We start from the raw sequence: 24,291 nt of genomic DNA, 5'->3' as shown, positions 1-24,291 counted from the left end.
TCCATTGCGAGTTAAATTTTCTGTCGTATATAATACAATCTACAATTCCATACCCTCAGCACCAAAAGGTTCGTGTGAGTCGTCTATATCCTCATCGCTTGCGATGGCGTTGTCACTCATATTCTCATTATGTTGTTCTCTCAAAGCAGCCAAGCTGGTTCCTGAACCGCCGCCCACTATGCCTCCAATGACGGAGGATCTTTTTGGTGGGATGATTGGCTGGTTTGCTTTGTCATATTCATCTTCTTCATCTTCGAAATCGACATCGAAAAAGTCATCGGTTGTGCCCGTGATTCTTTGGTATATTGATTTAACGTCTGTTATAACACCATCGTAAGATAACTCTGCACTGGGTGTGTTTGTGAATATGATCTCATTCTGGGCGTCTGGTATATCCTTGTAGACTATATTGTTTTTGCTCGATGGCTTGAAGATGTTGGACAAGTCATTGGCAACGTATGTCTTTTCCACATATCCCAATTTGCAAACAACTTCCAAGGTTTCCTTGGGCACAAAGCTCTGGAAATGCGAGCCCAACTTGAACGAGTTTGTCAAAATGGGAGTTCCTTGTGCGTTCAAGGCAAAGTCCGTCTCATCGAGTAGCTCGTCAATATTGTTTGATGATTCCCTTAAAAGTGACGATTCCATCTTGATGTAAGCTGACTCAAGATCGTTCTTGGCTCGGCCCAAGTCTTGCTCTACCGTTTGACTAAACCATATGGATTGGCCCTCTGGACATAAACCCGTGCCGCCATTTTGAATTATAACTTGAACAGAAAATTCGTTATCAGTTGGTAAAGAATGAGGTGGGAAAACAACAATTGCCAGTGACTCCTTAAGAGACATCCATTCTTTACAGTCTCTTCTCACTATAGTTATCAACCTTGTCACAAAATGAGGCTGCAAATTTTCTACTGCTTGGTTATAGCTCGATTGCAAAAACTTTGGCAACTGAGTTGGCGAAACAACAATTTTTTCATTAATTTTGATATTGGAACCATCGTCGAAATGGGCAATTTTAGTTTCAGGGTCAAAATCAATTAGATTCGTGCTTAATTTATAAGTTGTACCAGCAACTGCAGCACTTCGACAAAAACCCTGAGCCAATTCGCCGGGCCCTCCAAATTTCGAAATCATGCATGGGAACTTGCCATATACATCAAACGACGAAAGAAATCTTTTGATTTTGATCAAGGACTCCTTTGTGTTGATTTGATCTTTATAACTTAATCCAATCGAATAAACCAATTCGTTGATTTGAGCCTCTTCCAATTTAAACTGCTGGTTAAGGAAATGTTGGATTGGCTGATTTGCAAATGGTTTAATCTTTTCCTTGTAATCTGGGTCCATCAAGATAAATTTTAGAAACTTCATCAAGTGTCTCTTGGTCAATAACGAAAGTGACTTGTCAATAAATATATCCTCCTTGGTTGTTGCATTGATCTTTTGCTGAAAGTCGTCATTTTCAAAGACATGGAAATTCGATAACGATTGAAACTCCAAGTAGCGATAAACGCGTGATTTCACAAGTAGAGTCAACAAGTCAGATTGACAAAACATAATCTTGGGGGTCAAGTCAATGCCATAGTCCCTGGAGTTGAACTGGTTGTTCAACTTTCCACCGGGTATATAGATTTGAGCATCTTGGAAATGAGGGATTTTGCCCTGGTTAACTTCCAATACCCATTTTTTCAATTGTTCAATAGTTAAAGTGGAAGTCGAGTCGCCATAATATGGTTTGTTATCAATGTGCAAAATCGAGGACCCTTGCCATGACAAAGCAGAAGCTAATATACTCTCCTGTAAACCGGTACCTAATATCAACACATCGCAATTGTCGATCTTCAAATACGAATCTTGTGGCTTTTCCAAGCCGGCCAAGTGAGGAATAACAGGCGGGGTATATGAAGTGCTCGGTCTGCGTTCAGCCATGGATTTCCTTCTTTCAGCTCTTGCAAAATTGTTCATATCTTTCTCTTTCTTCGTGGGATGGGAGGTTATTAGAACAGTGTGGATATAATGGAGAATACAAGGTCAAGAACGGAAAAAAAAAAAAAAAAAAAACCAAAAAACAAAAAACAAGATTTGGTTTGGCTTGATGACGAAAAAGTCCCTTTAGTTGAAAATCTGTTTTTTCTTCTGGATCACGATGCTGCTGCTGCTGCTACTGCTGCTTATTCTTGTTCTTTGAGGAGTATCTAGTAGTTCATGTAATTTTTTTGCTGCCTTTTTTTTTTTTTGCTTTTTTTTTTTGCGTATATGAATGAATGATAATCTGTTTTTGCTTGCTGTTGATGCTCTTTTTCGGTTTATAGTATAGTAGTGCTGATCTATGGAGTAAAGGGCATCCAATGTATGAGTTGGAAGACTGGCGATGGCAAGTCAAGTCGGCGTGATGTTAGTTGTTTAAGTTGTGTTGGTTGATGGTTGGTTACGGTTGTTAAATCTTTTTTGGTGTATTAAAAATTTTTATTTCTACCGAAAGTTTGGCGCTGATAGCAGTCATAGACACTTGGTAGTTGCACCCGTTACCGCCAATACAGTGTCACCTACTATTCCCTCATGTACTCAGAACTACTACTATTACTATTACTACTAGTAGCATTGGTAGTAGTAACAGTTGTAACAGTAGCAGCATCTGTGATACAAGCACCCTAGCTGTGACCCTTTTACCCTTTTACACTTTTGGCTTGGAACAGGGCACTTACCGTAGTAGGTGGTGAGTACCGAGCTCGATGTAGCAGTGTCCCAATATTATTTTAAGGTCATGTCGCGGAAATATAATAAACGACATAACCTACACACGCGATCACGTGATATAGTCTCATCATAGAGGTCCCCAACCAAGCAAGTTTATGGCTAGTTCGGTGTGTTGGCGGAGATGTTGAGAAAAGTAGATCTTACTGGATACTGCAAGTCTTTGGGTGGGGCCAGAAGAGTACTGCTGGTCAAGTACAGTGTAGCATGAGCGCCAACGAACACGGGAACGTTTCCAGAGTCAGTGGAATTGATCAATCTACAATGTTCACCGCGTACCAGACATCCCCGACGCCCAGATCCGGGGAAAGCCAAGTCAAGCCGTGTTTAACGAGTTACCATATAGACCGGCGGCAGGCTTGCAGAGCTGCCCTTAGAGTTACTATGAAGTTCCATTCTCTTTTCCCTCCTTCCACCCTCATATGCCTAGAAAAGGCAGCGGTTATGACGATGATGCTGGTGCATGTGATTCTATTCTTCAGCCTCGTACTACTACGACTCCTACCACGACCCCCGCCACGAGTCAAACAACAACAGTTGGTGGTCTATCCAGCAAGTTGCCGGCCCGTTCGTGGTACCCCGTTAGTAGTAGCGGTCTCTCGAGAAACAAAAGAGACGGGAAAAATAAAACACGTCTTGCAATTAACAACCACGTACTAGAAATTACCCCAAGTTGGGATATGGATATAGACAGATACGTGCTGATCCCTTGCTATCAGTAGTAAGCGATACAGGCTCAGGATCACATTCATATTTCCCAATAGTGAAGTTCATCACCATTCAAGTTGGTGGTGGGAGCTGTTGTGTATGTTTTTTTTTTTTGCTTATATTTCCTCCCGGTTTTCTCTCACATTTTGCAACCTCTATAGCTGTAGCTACAACTACAATTGTTGCTACTTCACTCGAGGCAGCACTTTCAACCGCCCAATACCAGACACATGTAAAGATGAGCAAACAGGCTAGTGGATCTTTGTTATTGGCGTGGCAGGTTAAGGATAAACACTGTCTTGTTATTGGATCAGGGGAGGTGGCATTATCCAGAATCAACCATTTGATCGTTGCTCAAGCAAAGATAACAGTTATAACAGGCTTGACAAAAGGCGTGCATCCTTCAATACTCGACTTGAACAAGCAAGGCAAGCTATATCGCTTGATCCAGCGTAACTACGATCCCGCGGGCAACGATTTAACCATGTATGAGCAAACCACAAGTGGCAATGGCAATGGCAACAACAAGCTAAACTACAAACACGTAACTCCAGAAGACTATTCCCACATTTCGAGATTGGTCAACGACACATTTGCTTGTGTTTGCTGCTGCATTGATGATTACGAATTGAGCACCAAAATCTACTACCAATGTAAACTATTGAGATTAGCGGTGAATATAGCTGATAAACCACCATTGTGTGATTTCTATTTTGGCAGCATGATTAACCAAGACAATCTACAAATCATGATAAGCACCAATGGCAAATCACCAAGATTATCCAAAATGATCAAGGATAACATTGCAAATGAAATTGTCAACATTGACTTAAACAGGGCAATTGAAAACTTGGCATTGATTCGATCAAGATTGAGGAAACAGAAACTTGTTGACGATGATTTAGTTACCATTGAAACCAGAATGAATTGGATCAAAACACTTACTGACTTCTTTACTTTGAAGCAATGGTCGGTTCTAACTTTCAAGGACTCAGATGCTGACAAGATCATTGGGTACTTCCCCGAGTTCCCTCCAAGAGATTACCAACAGTTTAAGGAAGCCATCTTTGAATGAGTGAATGAGTGAATGAGTAACATATTCTTTCTTTATTTCGTTTTTTTTTTCGCTTTTTTTTTGCTTGTCGGCTACTCCCCCTTTCTATAGATTTACCAACTAGATATGCGCCCATCTCATGTTTCAAGCTTCATTGTATTTGTCGCTATATATCTTCATGTAAAAACTTTTTATTTCCGCCTCCACCAATATAGTCGCCAACAACATGCCCATCACCTCTCAAATGGTATTGATAACTAGTCAACCCTTCCAAGCCAACGGGGCCTCTTGCGTGGATTTTGTTTGTGCTGATACCTACTTCAGTGCCAAACCCGTACCTGAAACCATCGGCAAATCTAGTCGAAGCATTCCAGTAGATTCCTGCAGAATCAATACTTTTTAAAAATTTGTTTGCAACGGCTTCATCTTCAGTGACTATGGACTCGGTATGTTTGGATGAATGTTGGTTTATGTGGTTTATGGCATCGTCAACATCTGCAACAAATTTGACCGATATGTCAAACGACAAGTACTCTTTATCAAATGAATCGTCTACAGCATCCTTGACAAAAGTCTGATCCAAATCCTGGGTCAATTCTCGTACATCTGGAGTCACATGAAGCGTCACTTTGTTTTCCACTAGTGAGCCGAGAATCTCCTTGACCTTGTCACCTTGGATGTGCTTATCGAGTAGTAATTGTTCCACTGCATTGCATCCTGCCGGGTAGTTTGTCTTTGAGTCCACTATTATCTTTTTGGCCTTGTCCATGTCAAAATCCGAGTTGACATAAATAGAACAAATACCGTCTGCGTGTCCTAGAACTGGTATTTTTGTATTGGCCTTGATGTTCCTCACCAACTCGTTTGACCCTCTTGGAATCACCAAGTCTATATACTTGTCCTGGTTCAACAAGTCAGCAACATCCTCGCGACTTTGTATAAGCTGAATTGCTCGAGCTGGAACATCCGTCTTGTTTGCCAATGTCGCATTAACAATATCACTCATGATTTTGAAAGTTTGGTACGATTCTCGGCCACCTTTTAAGATGGCAGCATTTCCCGACTTTACCGCCAAGGCGGTTATGTTGGCAATGACTTCTGGTCGGCTCTCGAATATGATCAATAGCACACCAATCGGAGACGTGACACGGTACAAAGTCAACCCATCATCCAATTTTTTGGCAAGGGTGACCTTCCCAAGTGGATCTGGCAAACTGGCAACATCCAAAATCCCTTGCAACATCGCGTCATATTTTCCGGGAGACGATAAATCCAATCTCTTGATCAACGAAGAAGAAAGCTGGTCCTTCTTGGCCTTGTCTAGATCTCTCCTATTGGCTTCAAGCACATCTTCTTTCTGCTGCTGAAGCGAGTCATGGATCTCTTGCAACGCATTTGACCTTTGTTCGTCGGTCAACAATTTCAACGATGCAATGGCATTACTTGCGTCTTTTGCTATAGCTTCTCCCGCCATCTTTTCTTTGTTCTCTCAGGTCTCACTTTCTCTTTTTCTGCTTTCTAAGCTCTTCCTATGAGGAACTTCAAACGGGCCCTGTCTTGAAAAATGAGCTGAGTCAATCTTGTTTCCTGGTTTGGAGCCAATTTTTTTTTTTATTTTATTTTTTGATTTTTCAAGAATCAATGGACAGACGATAAAACACACGAAAACAGAGGACTTTGGAGAACAGCGAGAGGCTTTAACTTTGACTTTGACTTTGACTTTCCTCTTTACCACCCACCCAACCCCTGGTTCATTCACTTGCAATTTTCACATTCACCGCAAGATACTCTTACTACTACTACTGCTTAATACTATTTTTCCTACAGCTATTTAGAATTGCACAGAATACGTATTTGAGAATCAGTTTTCATTTGAAGAAACGAGAGCTTAACCATAGACAGCTTGTCATTACCAGAATTCTCGACAGCCAATGTCAAAATTCAATCAAACAATCTATGACCGTGACCGTGACCATAGCAGTGATCCGTTTAACGATGATGAAAACGACTTGATCGATATGGATACAGTTTCCAATCCCTATGCGACTTTTGATCCACGACGCCAGTATCCGCAGATCAACTCATCTCACGTGCACAGCATAGGCAACCCGTTCAACGATCAGTTTATCATATCAGACGATGAAGAGGACGATGAGTTCGACGAAAGAGAAAGAGAAAGAGGAGAACATGAGGCAAGGAGAGGGAAAGGCGGAGATGGAGACGGAGATGATGATGATGCACTGCCATTTGCACATCAAAATCATCGCACCAGGCCCCCGTTGAATGGAACTCAACATTCAGAATTGAGCCTGGACAACGATTTGAGAGCGAATAAACGATTGTTTCGGAATGAGGGCGAGTACATGAATATAAACGAGGACAAGCCACGAGATTTCGATATAACTCATATGTTTAGGCGAATAAAAAACACGCTAACGGGCAAAAAGCAGACCCACGATGAGAGGCTGACGATCCCGCGGCAAATCTTCATCATGGACCATGCCGCGAATCAGGGATCGAAATTTTACGGTAACCACATCTCAACCACCAAGTACAACTTTGCCACTTTCTTACCAAAGTTCTTGTTTGAGCAATTTAGCAAATACGCCAACTTGTTCTTTTTGTTCACGTCAATCATACAACAAGTGCCGCACGTTTCGCCAACTAACCGTTACACCACCATTGGAACATTGATTGTTGTGCTCTTGGTATCGGCCATCAAGGAGATTTCAGAAGACATCAAGCGTGCAAATGCCGACAAGGAGTTGAATAATACAAAGGTGCTAGTGTTGGACCCAAACACAAACGACTATGTCTTGAAAAAATGGGTGAAGGTGCAAGTTGGAGACGTAGTCAAGGTCAATAACGAAGAGCCCTTCCCGGCAGACTTGGTACTAATTAGCTCTTCTGAACCAGAAGGGTTGTGCTATGTGGAAACTGCCAACTTGGATGGCGAAACCAATTTGAAAATCAAACAAGCAAGGTCCGAAACATCACATTTGAAGAACCCGGGCGATCTAGTCCAAGGGTTGTCTCATGCTGAAATTGTTTCTGAACAGCCGAATTCTTCCCTTTACACTTATGAGGGCAATTTGAAAAACTTTGAAAGAGGAGCAGATATCCCTTTATCTCCAGAGCAGTTGTTGTTGAGAGGTGCAACTTTGCGAAACACCCAATGGATCATCGGTATTGTTATATTCACCGGGCACGAAACCAAACTAATGAGAAATGCCACCGCTACGCCAATCAAGCGAACGGACGTGGAGAGAATCATTAATCTCCAAATAATCGCGCTTTTTTGCGTCTTGATAGTGTTGGCATTGATTTCCTCCATTGGTAACGTCATCAAGACCACCGCTGACAAGAGCGAGTTGGGCTATTTACACTTGGAAGGAACGTCCATGGCCAAGTTGTTTTTCCAGGACTTGTTGACTTTTTGGATTTTGTTTTCCAACTTGGTGCCGATTTCGTTGTTTGTCACCGTCGAGTTGATCAAGTACTACCAGGCATTCATGATTGGCAGTGACTTGGATATGTACTACGAGGAGACCGATACCCCGACAGGTGTACGAACTTCGTCCCTTGTTGAAGAGTTGGGACAGATTGACTACATTTTCAGTGACAAAACGGGGACTTTGACGCGGAATGTTATGGAGTTCAAAGCATGCTCCATAGGTGGCCACTGTTACACCGAGGAAATCCCAGAGGACGGACAAGCGCAATTTGTGGAAGGGGTAGAGATTGGCTACCACACGATTGAAGAGCTCCATTCGATCTTGTCCGACACTAATTCACAGCAATCGGCGATAATCAACGAGTTCTTGACGCTTCTCAGTACTTGCCACACGGTGATACCGGAGGTGAATGGGTCCAACGTCAAGTACCAAGCCGCGTCTCCCGATGAAGGAGCACTAGTGCAAGGAGCCGCCGATTTGGGCTACAAATTCATAATCAGAAGACCCAAAACTGTCACCATTGAAAACACTCTTACCAAAACACAATCCGAATTTGAGTTGCTCAACATATGCGAGTTCAACTCCACTAGAAAGAGAATGTCGGCCATTTTCCGCTGCCCCGATGGAGAGATACGGTTATTCTGTAAAGGTGCAGACACGGTCATTTTGGAGCGTCTTTCTCAAAGCGAGCCGCAGCCCTTTGTCGACGCCACCTTGCGACACTTGGAGGACTTTGCTGGCGAAGGGTTGAGAACTTTGTGTATCGCATCACGGATCATATCGCAGCAGGAGTACCAGGAGTGGTCTGACAAGTATTATCAAGCCTCAACGTCGTTGCAGGACCGAGGCGATAAGATGGACGCGGTGGCGGAGTTGATTGAGACTGACTTGTTCTTGTTGGGGGCCACAGCAATCGAGGATAAATTGCAGGATGGCGTTCCTGAAACCATCCATACCCTTCAGAGCGCGGGTATCAAGGTGTGGGTATTAACTGGGGACCGACAGGAGACGGCTATCAACATTGGAATGTCGTGCAAGCTCTTGAGCGAAGATATGAATCTTTTAATCATTAATGAAGAGACCAAAAACGACACAAAGATAAATCTCCAGGAAAAATTGACCGCGATACAAGAGCACCAGTTTGACGTGGACGACGGCTCCCTCGAGTCATCGCTTGCGTTGATAATCGACGGCCACTCCTTGGGATTTGCCCTCGAACCTGACTTGGAGGATCTATTTATCGAGTTGGGAAGCAGATGCAAGGCCGTGATCTGCTGCAGAGTCTCCCCCTTGCAAAAGGCATTAGTTGTTAAAATGGTCAAGCGAAAGAAGAAGAAGTCTTTGCTTTTAGCTATTGGAGACGGGGCCAATGACGTTTCAATGATACAAGCCGCCCATGTAGGTGTCGGTATCAGTGGTATGGAAGGAATGCAAGCTGCGCGAAGCGCAGACATTTCCATCGGGCAGTTCAAGTACTTGAAAAAATTGCTTCTTGTCCATGGGTCTTGGTCCTACCAGCGGATCTCCACCGCCATTTTGTACTCGTTCTACAAAAACATCACTTTGTACATGACCCAGTTTTGGTTTGTTTTTGCAAACGGATTTTCCGGCCAGTCGATTGCCGAGTCATGGACGTTGACATTCTACAATGTGCTATTCACGGTTTTGCCCCCCTTAGTTTTGGGGATATTTGACCAGTTTGTAAGTGCGAGATTGCTCGACCGCTATCCACAATTGTACCAACTCGGACAGCAAAGAAAGTTCTTTAATGTGGCGATATTCTGGGGCTGGATCATTAACGGCTTTTATCACTCGGCCGTTATTTTCTTGACCTCGTTCTTCATCTACAGATACGGAAACGTCTTGTCTAGCGGCAGGACCACTGATAATTGGGCGTGGGGTGTTGCAGTGTACACCACATGTACATTAACAGCCTTGGGGAAAGCAGCCTTGGTTGTTACCATGTGGACCAAGTTCACGTTGATTGCAATCCCGGGCTCGTTCATCTTTTGGCTTTGCTGGTACCCGGCATACGCCACTATAGCCCCGCTTATCAACGTGTCAGACGAGTACAGAGGCGTATTGGCCGTCACCTACCCTTCACTCACCTTCTGGGCCATGGTCTTTGGTATTCCCGTGTTGTGCTTGCTCAGAGACTTTACCTGGAAGTACTACAAGAGAAGCTACATTCCTGAAAGCTATCACTATGTTCAAGAAATTCAAAAGTACAACATACAAGACCATAGACCCAGAATGGAGCAGTTTCAAAAGGCAATTCGAAAAGTGAGGCAAGTGCAAAGAATCAAGAAACAAAGAGGTTTTGCTTTCTCGCAGGTCGAAGGTCAAGACCAAGACAAGATTGTTAGATTATACGATACTACAAAACGGCTGCAATTGTAAGGAGTCGGCAAAAGAATATTCAATTGACCCAAGTAATTTATAGATTGTAATTAATGAAAAGGAGTTTTTTTTACAGGTATTTGTCGTCCTCCCTGGGTACGCTTCTAGAATACACTTTTTTTTTCTAACATGGCCTCCTTGATCGGCGTCAGGAAATGACTATTCAATTGAAACTATCCTCCTTGATGAAGAAAAGCGAAATCTATGATAGGGTGGATCAATGTTTGGCAGCGCAATCTAGAAATGAAAAAAAAAAAAAAAACGGAACCAAAAGTAACCCAGTCACAACTGCTTCACTTTCTATCCCCTCCATCATCATCGGATAGTGGCTCAAAAAAAAAAACAATATGACAAGCACAGCCACAGCCACGCCCAGCGTGCCCGAGGCCAAGGAAGCGTTGTCGAATAAGAAGTTGAAGGAGTTGAAGAAGAGGGAAAAGGCCGCCAAGAGAGCAGCTCAAAAAGAAGCGAGCGGAATCACAGCTGAGCAGCAACAACGTCTGGCGGAATTGAAGATGGAAAAGAAGAAGCAGAAACCAAACTCTGCAGCAACGGCGTCAAACCTAAAGAAGCAATTGAACCAGACGTTGATCAAAGATGACCGGAAAGTCCCTCATTTGTTTGGTCACTTGGAGACTCGCGAGCAAAGAAACGCATCCTCGTCAACCATCCCCCACATTGTTCATCCTGCCATTCTCTCGCTCACTTTGAAATACTCCAGCTTTGTAATTGTTGGCTCGGCGGCGAGATTGCGTATGATGTTGGAGGCGTTTAAAGAGGTGATTCAGGACTACAAAACGCCAGAAAATACGACTTTGGCACGTCATTTAACAGGGCATTTGTCTCACCAGATTGAATACCTCAAGTCTGGTCGTCCGTTGTCGGTGTCCATGGGGAACGCAATCAGATGGCTCAAGCAGGAAATATCGCACATTTCGATCGACGTAAATGACAAAATGGCAAAGGAAATCTTGCGTGAGAGCATCGACAATTTCATCCAGGAAAAGATAACCCTCTCCGACCAGTTAATCGTTGAGAATGCTTCAAAGCACATTGTTTCGGGCTCCACCGTGCTCACGTATGGACACTCGCACGTCTTGGAGGAACTATTTGAATACTGTGTACTTGAGCAAGGGAAAAAGTTTAACCTAATCATCGTTGATAGCCGACCGCTCTTTGAAGGTAAAAAGTTGTTCAAAAACTTGACCAGCAAAGTCGGCCGCCGCAAAGTCGGTGGAAGTGATGTGCAGATCTCCATAACGCAAAGCCATATCAGTGTCCACTATGCGCTCTTGAACTCGTTGTCGTCGACGTTGTTGCAAGATGTCGACTGCGTGTTTTTGGGAGCCCACGCCATGCTTTCCAACGGGCGGCTTTTTGCTCGCGTGGGCACGGCCTTGATTGCGATGATGTGCCATACCAGAAATATCCCAGTTTTGACGTGTTGCGAGTCCATTAAATTCTCAGATAAAGTGCAATTGGACTCGGTGACCACGAATGAGCTAGCAGACCCAGAGGACTTGATCAAAAACACAAACATCATGCAAGCCCCAAGCAAAAAGTTTTCCGCGCTAGAACAGTTTCTTAGCCAAACTGTGGACACCCAGAAAGACAAGAAAGGTAAGGAAGTGCCCGGTGACAACGAGGAGCCCTTAAGTGATTGGAAAACTGCGCCCGCTTTGAATATCTTGAACATCATGTACGACTTGACTCCTCCGGAATATATCAATAAAGTCGTTACGGAGGTTGGGTCATTGCCACCTTCCTCGGTACCGGTAATCTTGAGAGAGTATAAAAATACATAGTAAAATAGTCCTTTCTTTTCCTACTTTTCTTGAAACAATAAATGGACCTTTGGCGGTGGTTTTTTTGCATTTTGTTTTCTCTTTTCTTTACTTTTGAGAGCGCAAAATCTCCTCCTCGCGAATATTTCACTAATATTTCGCCGCCGCCACCGTTACCACCACTGAAAAGAAAAGAACGGGTTATATTGTTTCCCTTCAACATGGCCGAACAGGAATTGACTCTATTGAATAGAGTGGAGCTTAAATTTGCATTGGCCGAAGATGATAGACAATTGGAAAGTACGCTAGGCTTGTACTTGGCCCCTGTGCTTTTAAAGTTGGCCAGCCCCCACCCAGAGGCACGGAAACTAGTCTTGAAAATGATACAGCACATTATTCCAAGAATCTCCTCGGCTCGAACTATACGGCTACCAGTCAAGGCCCTCATCAATCAAATCAATGAATCCTCCTCGGCGGCGCCAGGCAATGACACAGTATCTGTCAAACTATATTCAGCGTTGTTTTTGTCGAGGGGCGTCGAGAGGCTCAGTCAAGAGGAAAAATGGGAGCTCGTGCCGTCAATTGCTGCATGCATCTCGACTCTTCCGTCGACTATTGCTGCAAGAATGTTTAGCATCCTTTGTAAGCTGTTGAGAGGGTGGAAAGCTCCCGAACTGGATCCTCACGGCCGCACCCAGCACCAGCTGGAACAGGATCGCTTTTTGAGCAGCTCAAATGAACAGTTTTTGGCTTTCAAAATCAGCCAGTTTTTGATTCTCTCGCCAGACCGGGGCAAGAGCTTGCAGGCTGGATTAAGCGAAAACGACATTAATTTCTTCACGACCGAGGCCGGTGTCACTTTCGGCGACGGTGCCGCGCTAGCTGTTGCGAAACTCGACTTGCTCCAGTTTTTGAAATCATCTTTTACGCTGGAACAGTGTGTTTTGCCTTTCCTTGTGGCCGCGTCAGTCCCGTCACTTGACTCTCATGATGAGTACTCGAAAGCGTTGAAACTGAACGCCAAACCCGCACGAGAACTCGGCCAAGTGGTAATATGGGGCGGCGTTCTCTTGCACGAGTTTTTGATTGACATGTTTTTCAAGTTGGACGAGCAACTCCCGCTATCGGCCAATTTGAGGCTAAACATTTTGCGGGAGCTTATTCGATCCGACTCCTTTTTTCAAAACTCTTCGGTAACAAGATTGACGCTTGACGCGTTGAAATCAGCACAACGGAAAATGCGGCGTCTAGTTTATGAACTCATTCCGAAAGTTACCCAGGCCCAAAGAGGAGACAATGCCAAGCTCAACAGCTTTGCGAATGAGATTGCCAACACTTTGATGCTGCAGCTTGCGCAGTCAAAGACCCACAACCTTCTGAGCTCTGACATGGCCGACAGAAAATCGAAATATGAGCTCTTGGGCTACATCCTTAAAGTGTCACCGCAGATCATGGCTTCGGAGTGGTTATATATTCCGTTTTTGTTGAAATCCCTCAACGAGGAGGATGCAGACATCCGTATTAGTGTCCAAAACGCTCTTACAGGTTTGACCACGGGCATCGCTGGGATTAGCACGGAAAACAAGACGAATTTGAAGATGTGGGCATGGAAAGAGCTAGCTGAGTTGAATTCGGGCGACAACACTACCTCCTCCTCGTCCTCCTTTTCTAAATCCATCCTAGTCAAACTCGTCAATTCTGCTTTCCCTTTTAGCGATTCATCTGCAAGAATGATATCAGTGCTCGCTTCCTCGCCTGAATTTGGTCCAGAGGTGAATGAAGAGTCGAGAAATGGGTTGGATTCTCATCTATTTCGACTCTACAACTTTGAAACGCAAGCTCTGTCCAAGCAGATTGAGTTTCCATCCTTTAATAGCTTTGCCCGGGCTCTCGCTGATGAAGTTGGAAAAGCGAAACTGCTTTCGCACCCATCTATATACTCTGCACTTCCCACTGCAATCGAATTTGCCGAGCGGCTCTTAGTTCTGGAGGCAGTGAAAAATGCTGAAACGGTGGTCACTATGGACCAGGATTGGGCATTGAGAGTCGAAAAGGCTTTGGAAACGAACCTCAAGGTGAGGAGGTTGCTTGTTGAGAAGCTTGACCAGGTAGACGTGAGTGAAGGGGTGTCCACTGTGTTGAATATTAGCATCCGCTTTTTGATTGAGCAGTTCCATTCGGTTGGGGCTGGGGCTGGCGGTGGAAAGTCTTCAGGATATGCAAAGGCTGCAATGACTACTGCTCGTCTACTAAGCTTTGCTTCTGCGCAATCGGTTGCTCACTGTATACCAGCAGCAGCAAGCGGTCTTGTCAGCATCTTGGTCGAAAACGCAATTGACGAAAAATGCATCGTGAATTTGTGCAAGATTTTCGGAATTGTCTTTAGTCAACCTTCATTCGACCAAGGTGAGGTATTGAACGCAATCAGATCCTTGGAGAACAGTAGATATAAGGATGTGTCGGCGCTTTCACGATGCTATCTCATCTCCAGACTCGTGGGGCGTGAAGCTTTTAGTCTAAGCACCGGCAACTCCATGGATCAGTTGCTTCAAGATCTCCTCGTGTTGTTGGACGGGCCGCGATCTTTTGGTTTTGCAGTGACGGGAATTATCCAGTTGACGATTTACGGCGCTTTGGGACCACAGACTAACGGACATGGCTTTGTGTCTGAGGTGAGATCAAAAATCCAGCCCAAGCTTAAGCGATTTGACGAGAAATCAGTCTTGTTGTTGGGGCATTTTAGTTTGACAAAGAAGCAGCCACGGGCAGATGTTTTGATAACGGACGCGGAAGAGAAAGAGGAGGAAGAGGATGAGAAAGAAATTTTCAACTATCACAACTCAAAAGACGTAGAGACCATCTTTGCAGCAGGGGAGGCCTTGGCTTTAGTGGGAGGAGGGTGGAACTCAAAACTTGTAATACTAGAACAAGATGCAAGGTTTGTTGAGACGCGAGCTACGAGTGGCAATCTGGAGGGAAGATTGCAGAGCATATTGGATGCGGTGTTGACTGCATGTAAAAACACAAAGCCTTCACTTCGCAGAGCTGGCTGCATATGGCTCCTTCAACTCGTTCAAAACTGTGGGCACTTGTTTCCTGTAAACGACGAGATGGCTTTTGAGATTCAACAGCGCTTCATGAGCTTTCTTGCTGACAAAGACGATCTAGTTCAAGATGCAGCATCGAGAGGGTTGGGTTTGCTTTATGAGCAAGGTGGAGCAGAGCTAAAGGAGGGGCTAGTCAAGTCGTTGTTGAAATCCTTTACGCAATCGGATACAAGCGCGTATACTGCTGGCAGTGTTCAAAACGACACCCAACTTTTTGAGGCAGACGTGATGCGAACAAACGACGGATCCATCTCAACCTACAAAGATGTGCTCAACTTGGCTCAAGAAGCGGGTGACCCGAGCCTTGTCTACAAATTTATGTCCGTGGCAAAGTCCTCCGCCCTTTGGTCCTCGAGGAGAGGCATTGCTTATGGGCTCGAGTCAATACTCGCGCAATCTTCGTTGGACCAGTTGTTATCCCAGAATGAGAATTTTTCAAAAAGGCTTCTTCCTAAACTATACAGGTACAGATTCGACCCATACACAAGCGTTTCGCAATCCATGGAGATGCTTTGGAAATCGTTGGTGAAGGACTCCAGCAAAGTTATTGATAATAATTTCAAAGAGTTTCTAAGTGAGTTGCTCAAGGGGATGGAGAACAAGGAGTGGAGAACACGGCAGGCCAGCACAACGGCAATGAATGACCTTTTGCAAGTAGTGGACTTTCAAAAATACGAAGACGATTTGAATGAGATCTGGGGCTCGAGTTTCAGAGTCATGGACGATATCAAAGGAAGCGTTCGCAATGAAGGCTCAAAGTTGACAAAGTCGCTTGCATCGTCTTTGATCAAACGCGTTGAGAAGCTGAAACAAATTGACGAGAAAGCCACAAACTTGCTCGGTGGGTTGATTGAGTTCTTGCTCGGACGGAAAGGACTTGGGTCCGATTCCAATGACGTCAAGGAGTTTTCAATCACCACTATTCTAAAGCTCTGCAAAACCAAAAGCAAGGTGCTCAAGCCGTATATCCCCGTCTTGGTTGAGAATTTCATACTTCAATTTTCAAGCATGGAGCCTGAGATTGTCAATTACTTGGCATTGAATGCTTCCAAATACAACATCGATAACAACGAGTTAGATGCCAACAGACTCAAACAAGTGGGCCACTCGCTGCTAATGGATGCAATCGATTACTTGCTTTCGCAATTGGACTCCAGTTTAATGCCCAAGTTTCTATCCCGGCTACACTACGCTATCAAATATAGCGTGGGTTTGCCGTCAAAAGTCAGTGGATCAAAAGTCCTTATTTCGTTGGTGGTGAACCACAAAGAGATTGTTGAAGTCCACGCTGACGCATTATTGGATATGGCTTCCAACCAACTCAAAGATCGCAATGAGACTGTCGTTGTTTGCTACGCGGCAGCTGCCGGGTACATTTGTCGTCTTGCGCTGTTTGGGTCTGTGGAAAGATACTCCCACAAGATTTCAAAGCTTTATTTCGAGCCAAAGGAAGTAGGAGACGAAAGGTCGAGGTTCGTTGCGTCGGTTGCAAGCGAGAGCGTCTCCAAGTATGCGGGGGAAAGATTCAGCACATTTGCGTCTGCCTTTTTGCCGTTGGCGTTCATTGGCAAGTTTGATGGTTCTGAAAGGGTTGGACGGAATTTCGAGAGGGAATGGACCGAGCACGCCACCGGCCAGTCCTCGGTCAAGTTGTATGTGACTGAAATTTTAAACTATACTAAGGATCACATCAAGACAAATGAGTTTGCAATCAGGGTGACTTTGGCCAAGTCCTTGACAAGCGTGTGCACGGCTTTGCTGAGCATGAACCCGTTGTCTAAATCTGCCACCGAGAGTCTCCTCGACCTCTTGCTTGAATCGAACAAGGGGAAATCCTGGGATGGAAAAGAGTTTCTTTTGCAAGCTTTGGTTGACTTTGCCATTGCATCGAAAGCATTTTTAGACACCGAGGGTGGTAAATTGGAGCAAGTTGAGAGCTCGTTGATAACAGAGATTAAGCGCAGAAACCCTCGCTATCAAAGACTTGCTGTCGTTAGCTGTGGTAAATTTATTCATAACATATCAAGCGTGAAGGTAACAGAAGTTTACCTAGAAGTTGTCAAGGGACTCGTTGCAAAAGAGTTGATGAAAGGGAGCAACAATGGCAACAGCAACAACGACGACGACGACATGGAAGATGTTGAAATGGAATTGGAACAGGGGTTGTCAGTCTCTGTAGAGGAGAGACGGTTACAGCTCATGGAGGATTTTGCAAGGGTTGTTCCCCTGGCTGTGACAATGCGTGAGCAATTCCTAGCGTTTGCATGCGAAACCATCAAGCAGTACTTTAATCCCGATTTACATGGAACTTGGAGAACCAAAGTCAAGGCGTCCAAAGTGGCGCAAGGGTTGTTGAGCGAACTTTATGATGGTTCACCACGCGCTGAAGATGACTTTGTCGACTTGTGGAGGTTTCTTGCCCAAGCACTGTTGTCTTTGCAAGAACTAGATAGTGTCAAAATCGAGCTTATCAGGTTTTCAAAGGAATTGCAAAAAGTTGCCAAGTCTACTGGTTCAAAGACTTTGATCAGTGACAGCCTAGCCCAATTTAAGGCTCTGGAAAGATCTAGTGTTGTAAGGGCTGAAATCGATAGACAAAACGGATGAGAGACTTTAGAGGTGCTTTATTGGAATATAGGACATGTATATATTTAGAGAGCGAGTGAGAAAACTTTGATGTATCTACAAGTCCATTTTCGAAGTGGTGTATCTTTAACAAGTTATAAGAAGTAATCGCATATTCCTCATCTTGCATTATTCGTATAAACTACATTCTTTTATAATCTATAAACCACCTCTCAATCTCAACACCAAGTGCAAGGTGGACTCTTTCTGAATGTTGTAGTCTGACAAGGTTCTGCCGTCTTCCAACTGCTTACCGGCGAAAATCAACCTCTGCTGGTCTGGTGGGATGCCTTCTTTGTCCTGGATCTTGGACTTGACGTTGTCAATGGTGTCGGAAGACTCCACTTCCAAGGTGATGGTCTTACCGGTCAATGTCTTGACAAAAATTTGCATACCACCTCTCAATCTCAACACCAAGTGCAAGGTGGATTCTTTCTGAATGTTGTAGTCTGACAAGGTTCTTCCGTCTTCCAACTGCTTACCGGCGAAAATCAACCTCTGCTGGTCTGGTGGGATGCCTTCTTTGTCCTGGATTTTGGACTTGACGTTGTCAATGGTGTCGGAAGATTCCACCTCCAAGGTGATGGTCTTACCGGTCAATGTCTTGACAAAGATTTGCATACCACCTCTCAATCTCAACACCAAGTGCAAGGTGGACTCTTTCTGAATGTTGTAGTCTGACAAGGTTCTGCCGTCTTCCAACTGCTTACCGGCGAAAATCAACCTCTGCTGGTCTGGTGGGATGCCTTCTTTGTCCTGGATCTTGGACTTGACGTTGTCAATGGTGTCGGAAGATTCCACCTCCAAGGTGATGGTCTTACCGGTCAATGTCTTGACAAAGATTTGCATACCACCTCTCAATCTCAACACCAAGTGCAAGGTGGACTCTTTCTGAATGTTGTAGTCTGACAAGGTTCTGCCGTCTTCCAACTGCTTACCGGCGAAAATCAACCTCTGCTGGTCTGGTGGGATGCCTTCTTTGTCCTGGATCTTGGACTTGACGTTGTCAATGGTGTCGGAAGACTCCACTTCCAAGGTGATGGTCTTACCGGTCAATGTCTTGACAAAAATTTGCATTGTTGATTTGTGTGTATTGTTGTTTGAAGTTGTGATATAGTTGTTGTGGTGGAACAGGTATTGGTAAAAGAGGGTGGCGAAAATCGAGTGGGTATTTATACTGATTGCTGGTTGAATTATTGGCGCTAAGAATCGTTGCTGCCAAAGTACACTACCACTATCATCTACCCACAACCACCCCTATCTTGAAACCAGCTCCCACCACTACCACTGCTACTACTACAGTGGTGTCAGTAATGACGCCATGGCTCTTGAAATCTAAATGTACAGCGTATTAACTCTACAAAGGTCGCAAGTCACGAGGCTGAATGTTGTTGTTCTAGCTGTCCACAATCGTAACTCCCCTTTTAACAGCCGATGCAAATTTATCATCAGCATCGCTCGATTGACTTTTGGCATTCTCGTACAACTTCATAATCAGCTCTTTAGCGCATATGGTTGCTCCAGATATGACACCAGTTCTCGAGGGAGAAGACCTATGCTGACTAAGTACAGTTGTTTCTCTTCCTTTATCCCCCTTTCCCTTCTTTCCTCAACAGTCCCGCTCAGCACCCCGGTTCAACTGTGAAAACGGAAACAAAAATCCACTCAAAAAAGAAAAAAAAGAAAAAGAAAAAGAAATTCAACAACTTTGACGATCTTCATTTGCGACTATCTCGAGTCTCAACTTCTGTTGGAAAAATTAGGGGTAGCAGGTTAGGTAGATGTAGCAGTGTCAGCAGCGGTGTAAAAGTCTTGAGCTTCTCTTTTGACATGTCGTTGGGTCATCTATTGAAATGCTCTCTGGATTCGGTCCGTGGTTATCTTCTTCACTCCGCCAGGCGGATGTTACCTGTACCGCATAGAAAGGCATCACGAAATAGCCTCTACTTCTGGGAGGCGGTGGCTAGACTCATTTCAATCTTGGCAAACCGAGACAAGTCGAAATCACTACTGACCACTCGCTTCTCATACCATAGTCTCTATGGGCGAGGGTTTCAAATTGAAAGAGCATTCCATTCCCCTGATTTGCAGCTTCTTTTTTCCAGCTACGACTTTTTTTGTAGATTAACATGGACCGTGTCTCTAGAACAGAGGCGAATCGTAAGGAATCTAGGTGTTTCAGCTCTCACAGGAAATCAAGTACATACATCTTGTCTTTTTGAAAGTGTTGCCACTTTTTCTCGTGGCTGGTGGGAAAAGGGTTTTGTTGCAGAAAATGACCTCTTTCTTTTTCTTTCTCTTTTTGTTGCAAAACAGAACCAACAGACACCTGAGATAGCAATGTCCAGCCCTATCGGCGAAAACTCATCGGTTTATTCCAAGAACCAACCCTATAAAAGATAAGTATCATACAAGACGCATTATTTAGGGGTTTCAAGTTTTTTTTTTTTGGTGTCTACTTGAAGAGTGTTTAGAGTGGTTTTTCCTCAAACCACTGCTCAAAAACCACTAGCGATTAGAGTCCCTCTCATTGTCTCACGCTGTTTCACACTTCCGAACAGCAAAGATCCTAGATAGGTTGCAGTAGGAAGCCAAAACACAATGCATGGGGGTTGACTCTGAAGTTTTAGCCCTGAACTCGTTGTGGCTGAAGCGAGTGTGACGTGAGGTGTGGGTGGTGTGGAGTAGCCCGAAGCAAATATAGAAATTTCTGTTTCTGCGTTTGCCTCTTCTCGTGATCTGCACTGACACCCACAACAGAAGGAAAAAAAACTTCCGATGATTCTTTTTTTTGGTCAGACGACAACTACGACTACTACTACAACAGCAACAACCGGATATTTATCTGATCCATCAGCTGCTTCAACAAAGCTTTACTTCCCATTAACACCAGATAGACGACTGGGTCAGATATTGGCCTTTTTTTTTTCCATTTTTTCACTTCACAAGGCAAGTTGAATTTGGCCACTTGCCACAGCTTGGACCAGGACCTACATTATACTCCATTACCTTTTTTTCTTTTTTTTTTTTTTTTTTTTTGTTTGCAAAGTATCTCCTATCCCTAGATTGCCAAACCGTCCATTCAATCATGTTTTAGGATTCAATTGTACCGCTTCGATTCGAGTTCTTGAAGTCTTAACCGGGTTTCAAAATTTCGATTCATTTGGATAAAAAAAAAAAAACCAAAATAACAAATCAATTGCCCTGAATTCTATACCACATAGAATAAGAATTTGAGACAAAAGTTTTATCCACTTTATTTTTGTATTGCTAGCACTTGAGTTACTTGGTCTAAAAGAAGTTTCCCAAATGAGTTCAGCTGCGGCCCTTTCGCCTGGCAAGATTCAAAGCAGTATGGCTGCTACAAACACGGTCACACGCGACGATGTTGCACATGAACTGCCCATCGAAACCGCAACAAGTCAAGACTTGAAACCGTCGTTCAACTACGATTTGGAAGTCTTTAATCTCTGCAAAGAGTATTTGAATCTGAAAAACCACCATGGGTTGGCACTAGTCGCAAGACAAAAGGGAATTCCTCCCTTTCTCAGGTTCAAAGTCTGGCCAATTCTTTTAAAATTCCACCCGTTTGTGCTAGACCCTTTTATCCAACCAGACAGCGATATCATCAACGAAGCCAATGACCTGGACACTTCTTTGTCTTTGTCTTTCAAGAATGCAACAAATGAAACACCTGCCGCCAATCAGAGCCGCTCAGTAGCCGGCGATGACCGTGCCGCCGACCCTGAAAGCAAAGTCAAACGCGACATTGCCAGATATATTCAGCGCACCTACGGGTCACTGGCGATAGAAATGACTAGTATGGAAAAAGAAATCATCAAGACGATTGAAAATGCAGTTTTGAAATTCACCATGAAATGGAGCAAAATTATCAAATACGACACGTCGTTATCGTGGATGGCTTTGAATTTAGCAGAATGGTTCCCTCCTGTGCCCAATACCCCATGGGTGTTGGTAGGAAGAGAGCAAAAGTCCTCGCACAACGCTTTGACATGCAGCGTATTGGATGACTACTCACACTATATAGACCACGTCCCGGGTCTTGGCGAATATTTAAACACTTTGATCAACAAGACTGAAAATTCTTCGTCAATGTCTTTTCATGAAATTTACGAGAGGCTAGTCTTGGTCTTGTTGCACTGCCCCGAGCCCACAGATCGAAAGAAAAAGGATGCCAAGACATGTGATTCAGCCGACAAGAATGGATCTAAAAAGAGCCTCCAGTTGAACAAAACGACATTACCGGTGACTGGAGGAACGATTGAAGAAAGGGTGTCGTTTTTCATCTTTTGTCTTCGCAAGTTGCTTCCTGAATTGGCACAATACTTTCACGAAGAGCAAATTTTAACAAAATTTGGGTCTCTGGACGACGAATGGTTGATTTGGTGGCTCAAGTTCTGCGGCACCAAAGTATGGTCGAAGCACGATCGCGGCCGAATATGGGACTTTATGTTGGGGTGGAGGCTCAAGAACCCAAAACGCAACTTTAGCTACTATTACGAGAAGCTAAACTACGTGAACCGGAGCACGTTGGAAAAACTAGGTCCCGACATCTTTTGGACGGTGAGCGCCGAGCAAGCCGAGGAACAGTATTTGGATCCTAGAAGAAACTCATTCAAGGACCTCGTGAAGGAGCTCGACGATAACTTGCATGTTTCAAAGACGGAATTTCGACAAGCAGCTTCAACTTCGCCGTCAGGATTGCCCGCTTCGGACACGGAGGAACCAACGTTGTCGATCCCTTTTTCGCGCATCGACCCGCACGTGGCGCTTATATTCATATCGATATCTTTGTTGAAATCGAAGGAGAATACATTGGTTGAATTGGACCTGCACGAGATCAGACAGTTTCTTTCGAGGCTTCCTTCAAAGTCCTACGAGTTTAGCAACAAGCAGAGAAGATTGACACCGAATTCCGCTTCCACATCGACATTTACGTCACCGTTGCCGCTGCCGACGGAGGAGCACCCCATCAATAGCATCATCATTTCAAATGACTCCCACAATAACAAGCACAAGATCAATTTCATAGACAGTATAATAACAGAGGCAGGAGAACAGTGGCGAAAGTGGTTGTGGACCGAGTTTGTAGACGATAGTTGAGAGAGTTTATATAGAGCGAGGGAGTGAAGAGACAGTCTACCAAACGAAAAAAAAAAAAAAAAATGTATTGCGTGCGCACCAGATGGAGTCTAAAAAAGGTTGAAACGAGATGAGCTGGGTATGATAATCTATACATCTCCAAACTACCTCTTAATCTGTTGATTCAAACAAAAATATGAGCGCAACGACAGATACACCTAATGCCACTCGCAAGAGAAAAGCCGACGACTCTGCAGAAGAGTTGGAGATTGACTTGAACGCCTCCGTTCCTCTTTCCAAAAAGCAGCAACGGCTTGCCAAGAAAGGAAAACTTGAGATTAAAGAGCCGATAGAACAGAAACCGGTAGAGTCGGAGGGGTCTTCGAAATCAAAATTTGCAGTTTGGATAGGCAATCTTTCTTTTGACACTACGAAAGAGGATTTGATCAGGTTCTTGACTGCTAAATCCCCCGTCAAGGAGGAAAACATTACCCGGGTCAACATTCCGCTGAAGGGAAACAACCAAATCAAAGGATTTGCCTACGTCGATGTCCAGAATGAAGAGCAGATGCTGCAGTTGATCGAGCTCAGCGAGTCGAATTTGAACGGCCGGAACCTTTTGATAAAAAATGCAACTTCATTCGAAGGAAGACCCGAAAAGGACAGCACCACCACCCAGAGCAGCAAGCTCCCACCGAGCCGAATACTTTTCGTGGGTAATTTGAGCTTTGACACTACTCAGGATAATTTGGAGGAACACTTTAGACATTGTGGAGAAATAGCCAAAATACGAATGGCAACGTTCCAGGACACCGGCAAGTGCAAGGGCTTTGCGTTTGTTGATTTCAAGAACGAAGCAGGCGCAGTTGCAGCTATGGAATCAAAGTTGACGAAAATGATGCTCAATCGAAAATTGAGGTTAGAGTTTGGTGAAGACCGCTCAAAGCGAAGACCAAAGAGCCACTCTAACGGAGAGGAAACGCGAACCGCATCGCGTGCTGTTTCGCGAGCTGAACCTGAGGATCAACCGCGAGATTACTCGGAACCTCCGAGAAAAGTGCAAAAAGTGCAACACCGTGAGCGTGTGCAGCACAAGCCAACGAGGCAGAAATCCTCTGTGGCTTTGGCTTCTGCTCAGAGAGCGAGTGCTGCAATAGTAAAGTCCTCTGGTAAAAAGATTACTTTTGATTAGAGCACTCTACATTTTATTGCATTTTGACAACAGTATTAAAATCTTATAGAACTAAATAAATAAAAAAAAAGAGAGAAAAAGGGAGAACAAGAAATTAAACAAAGCA

The 24,291-nt window shown here is 44.3% G+C and overlaps 9 protein-coding genes across 9 annotated transcripts; 6 read left to right on the top strand and 3 right to left on the bottom strand. All coding sequences in view use genetic code 12, as the record gives it.

The window, feature by feature from the left end:
* Positions 1–39: 39 nt before the first annotated feature.
* On the bottom strand, positions 40–1,968 carry LODBEIA_P31660 (uncharacterized protein; the record flags this gene model as incomplete). Its single annotated transcript, XM_066973246.1, has 1 exon — positions 40–1,968. One exon carries the CDS (start codon positions 1,966–1,968, stop codon positions 40–42), a length of 1,929 nt encoding a protein of 642 aa, XP_066830104.1.
* A 1,735-nt stretch (positions 1,969–3,703) lies between these two features.
* LODBEIA_P31650 (uncharacterized protein) lies at positions 3,704–4,540 on the top strand (the record flags this gene model as incomplete). Its single annotated transcript, XM_066973245.1, has 1 exon — positions 3,704–4,540. The coding sequence occupies one exon, from the start codon at positions 3,704–3,706 to the stop codon at positions 4,538–4,540; it is 837 nt and encodes a 278-aa protein (XP_066830103.1).
* Positions 4,541–4,685: 145 nt separating this feature from the next.
* LODBEIA_P31640 (uncharacterized protein) lies at positions 4,686–5,993 on the bottom strand (the record flags this gene model as incomplete). The annotated part of the gene is made up of 1 exon (XM_066973244.1): positions 4,686–5,993. One exon carries the CDS (start codon positions 5,991–5,993, stop codon positions 4,686–4,688), a length of 1,308 nt encoding a protein of 435 aa, XP_066830102.1.
* Positions 5,994–6,450: 457 nt separating this feature from the next.
* LODBEIA_P31630 (uncharacterized protein) lies at positions 6,451–10,374 on the top strand (the record flags this gene model as incomplete). Its single annotated transcript, XM_066973243.1, has 1 exon — positions 6,451–10,374. The coding sequence occupies one exon, from the start codon at positions 6,451–6,453 to the stop codon at positions 10,372–10,374; it is 3,924 nt and encodes a 1,307-aa protein (XP_066830101.1).
* Positions 10,375–10,721: 347 nt separating this feature from the next.
* LODBEIA_P31620 (uncharacterized protein) lies at positions 10,722–12,179 on the top strand (the record flags this gene model as incomplete). Its single annotated transcript, XM_066973242.1, has 1 exon — positions 10,722–12,179. One exon carries the CDS (start codon positions 10,722–10,724, stop codon positions 12,177–12,179), a length of 1,458 nt encoding a protein of 485 aa, XP_066830100.1.
* A 200-nt stretch (positions 12,180–12,379) lies between these two features.
* Positions 12,380–17,872, top strand: LODBEIA_P31610 (uncharacterized protein; the record flags this gene model as incomplete). The annotated part of the gene is made up of 1 exon (XM_066973241.1): positions 12,380–17,872. One exon carries the CDS (start codon positions 12,380–12,382, stop codon positions 17,870–17,872), a length of 5,493 nt encoding a protein of 1,830 aa, XP_066830099.1.
* A 177-nt stretch (positions 17,873–18,049) lies between these two features.
* LODBEIA_P31600 (uncharacterized protein) lies at positions 18,050–18,967 on the bottom strand (the record flags this gene model as incomplete). The annotated part of the gene is made up of 1 exon (XM_066973240.1): positions 18,050–18,967. One exon carries the CDS (start codon positions 18,965–18,967, stop codon positions 18,050–18,052), a length of 918 nt encoding a protein of 305 aa, XP_066830098.1.
* A 2,232-nt stretch (positions 18,968–21,199) lies between these two features.
* On the top strand, positions 21,200–23,014 carry LODBEIA_P31590 (uncharacterized protein; the record flags this gene model as incomplete). Its single annotated transcript, XM_066973238.1, has 1 exon — positions 21,200–23,014. The coding sequence occupies one exon, from the start codon at positions 21,200–21,202 to the stop codon at positions 23,012–23,014; it is 1,815 nt and encodes a 604-aa protein (XP_066830097.1).
* A 175-nt stretch (positions 23,015–23,189) lies between these two features.
* On the top strand, positions 23,190–24,185 carry LODBEIA_P31580 (uncharacterized protein; the record flags this gene model as incomplete). The annotated part of the gene is made up of 1 exon (XM_066973237.1): positions 23,190–24,185. The coding sequence occupies one exon, from the start codon at positions 23,190–23,192 to the stop codon at positions 24,183–24,185; it is 996 nt and encodes a 331-aa protein (XP_066830096.1).
* Between the last annotated feature and the right edge of the window lie 106 nt (positions 24,186–24,291).

This window comes from Lodderomyces beijingensis (assembly GCF_963989305.1).
Source record: "Lodderomyces beijingensis strain CBS 14171 genome assembly, chromosome: 4".
Lineage (NCBI taxonomy): Eukaryota > Fungi > Ascomycota > Pichiomycetes > Serinales > Debaryomycetaceae > Lodderomyces > Lodderomyces beijingensis.
The sequence above is the reverse complement of the archived record's forward strand: the minus strand, read 5'-3'. Positions and strand labels throughout refer to the sequence as shown.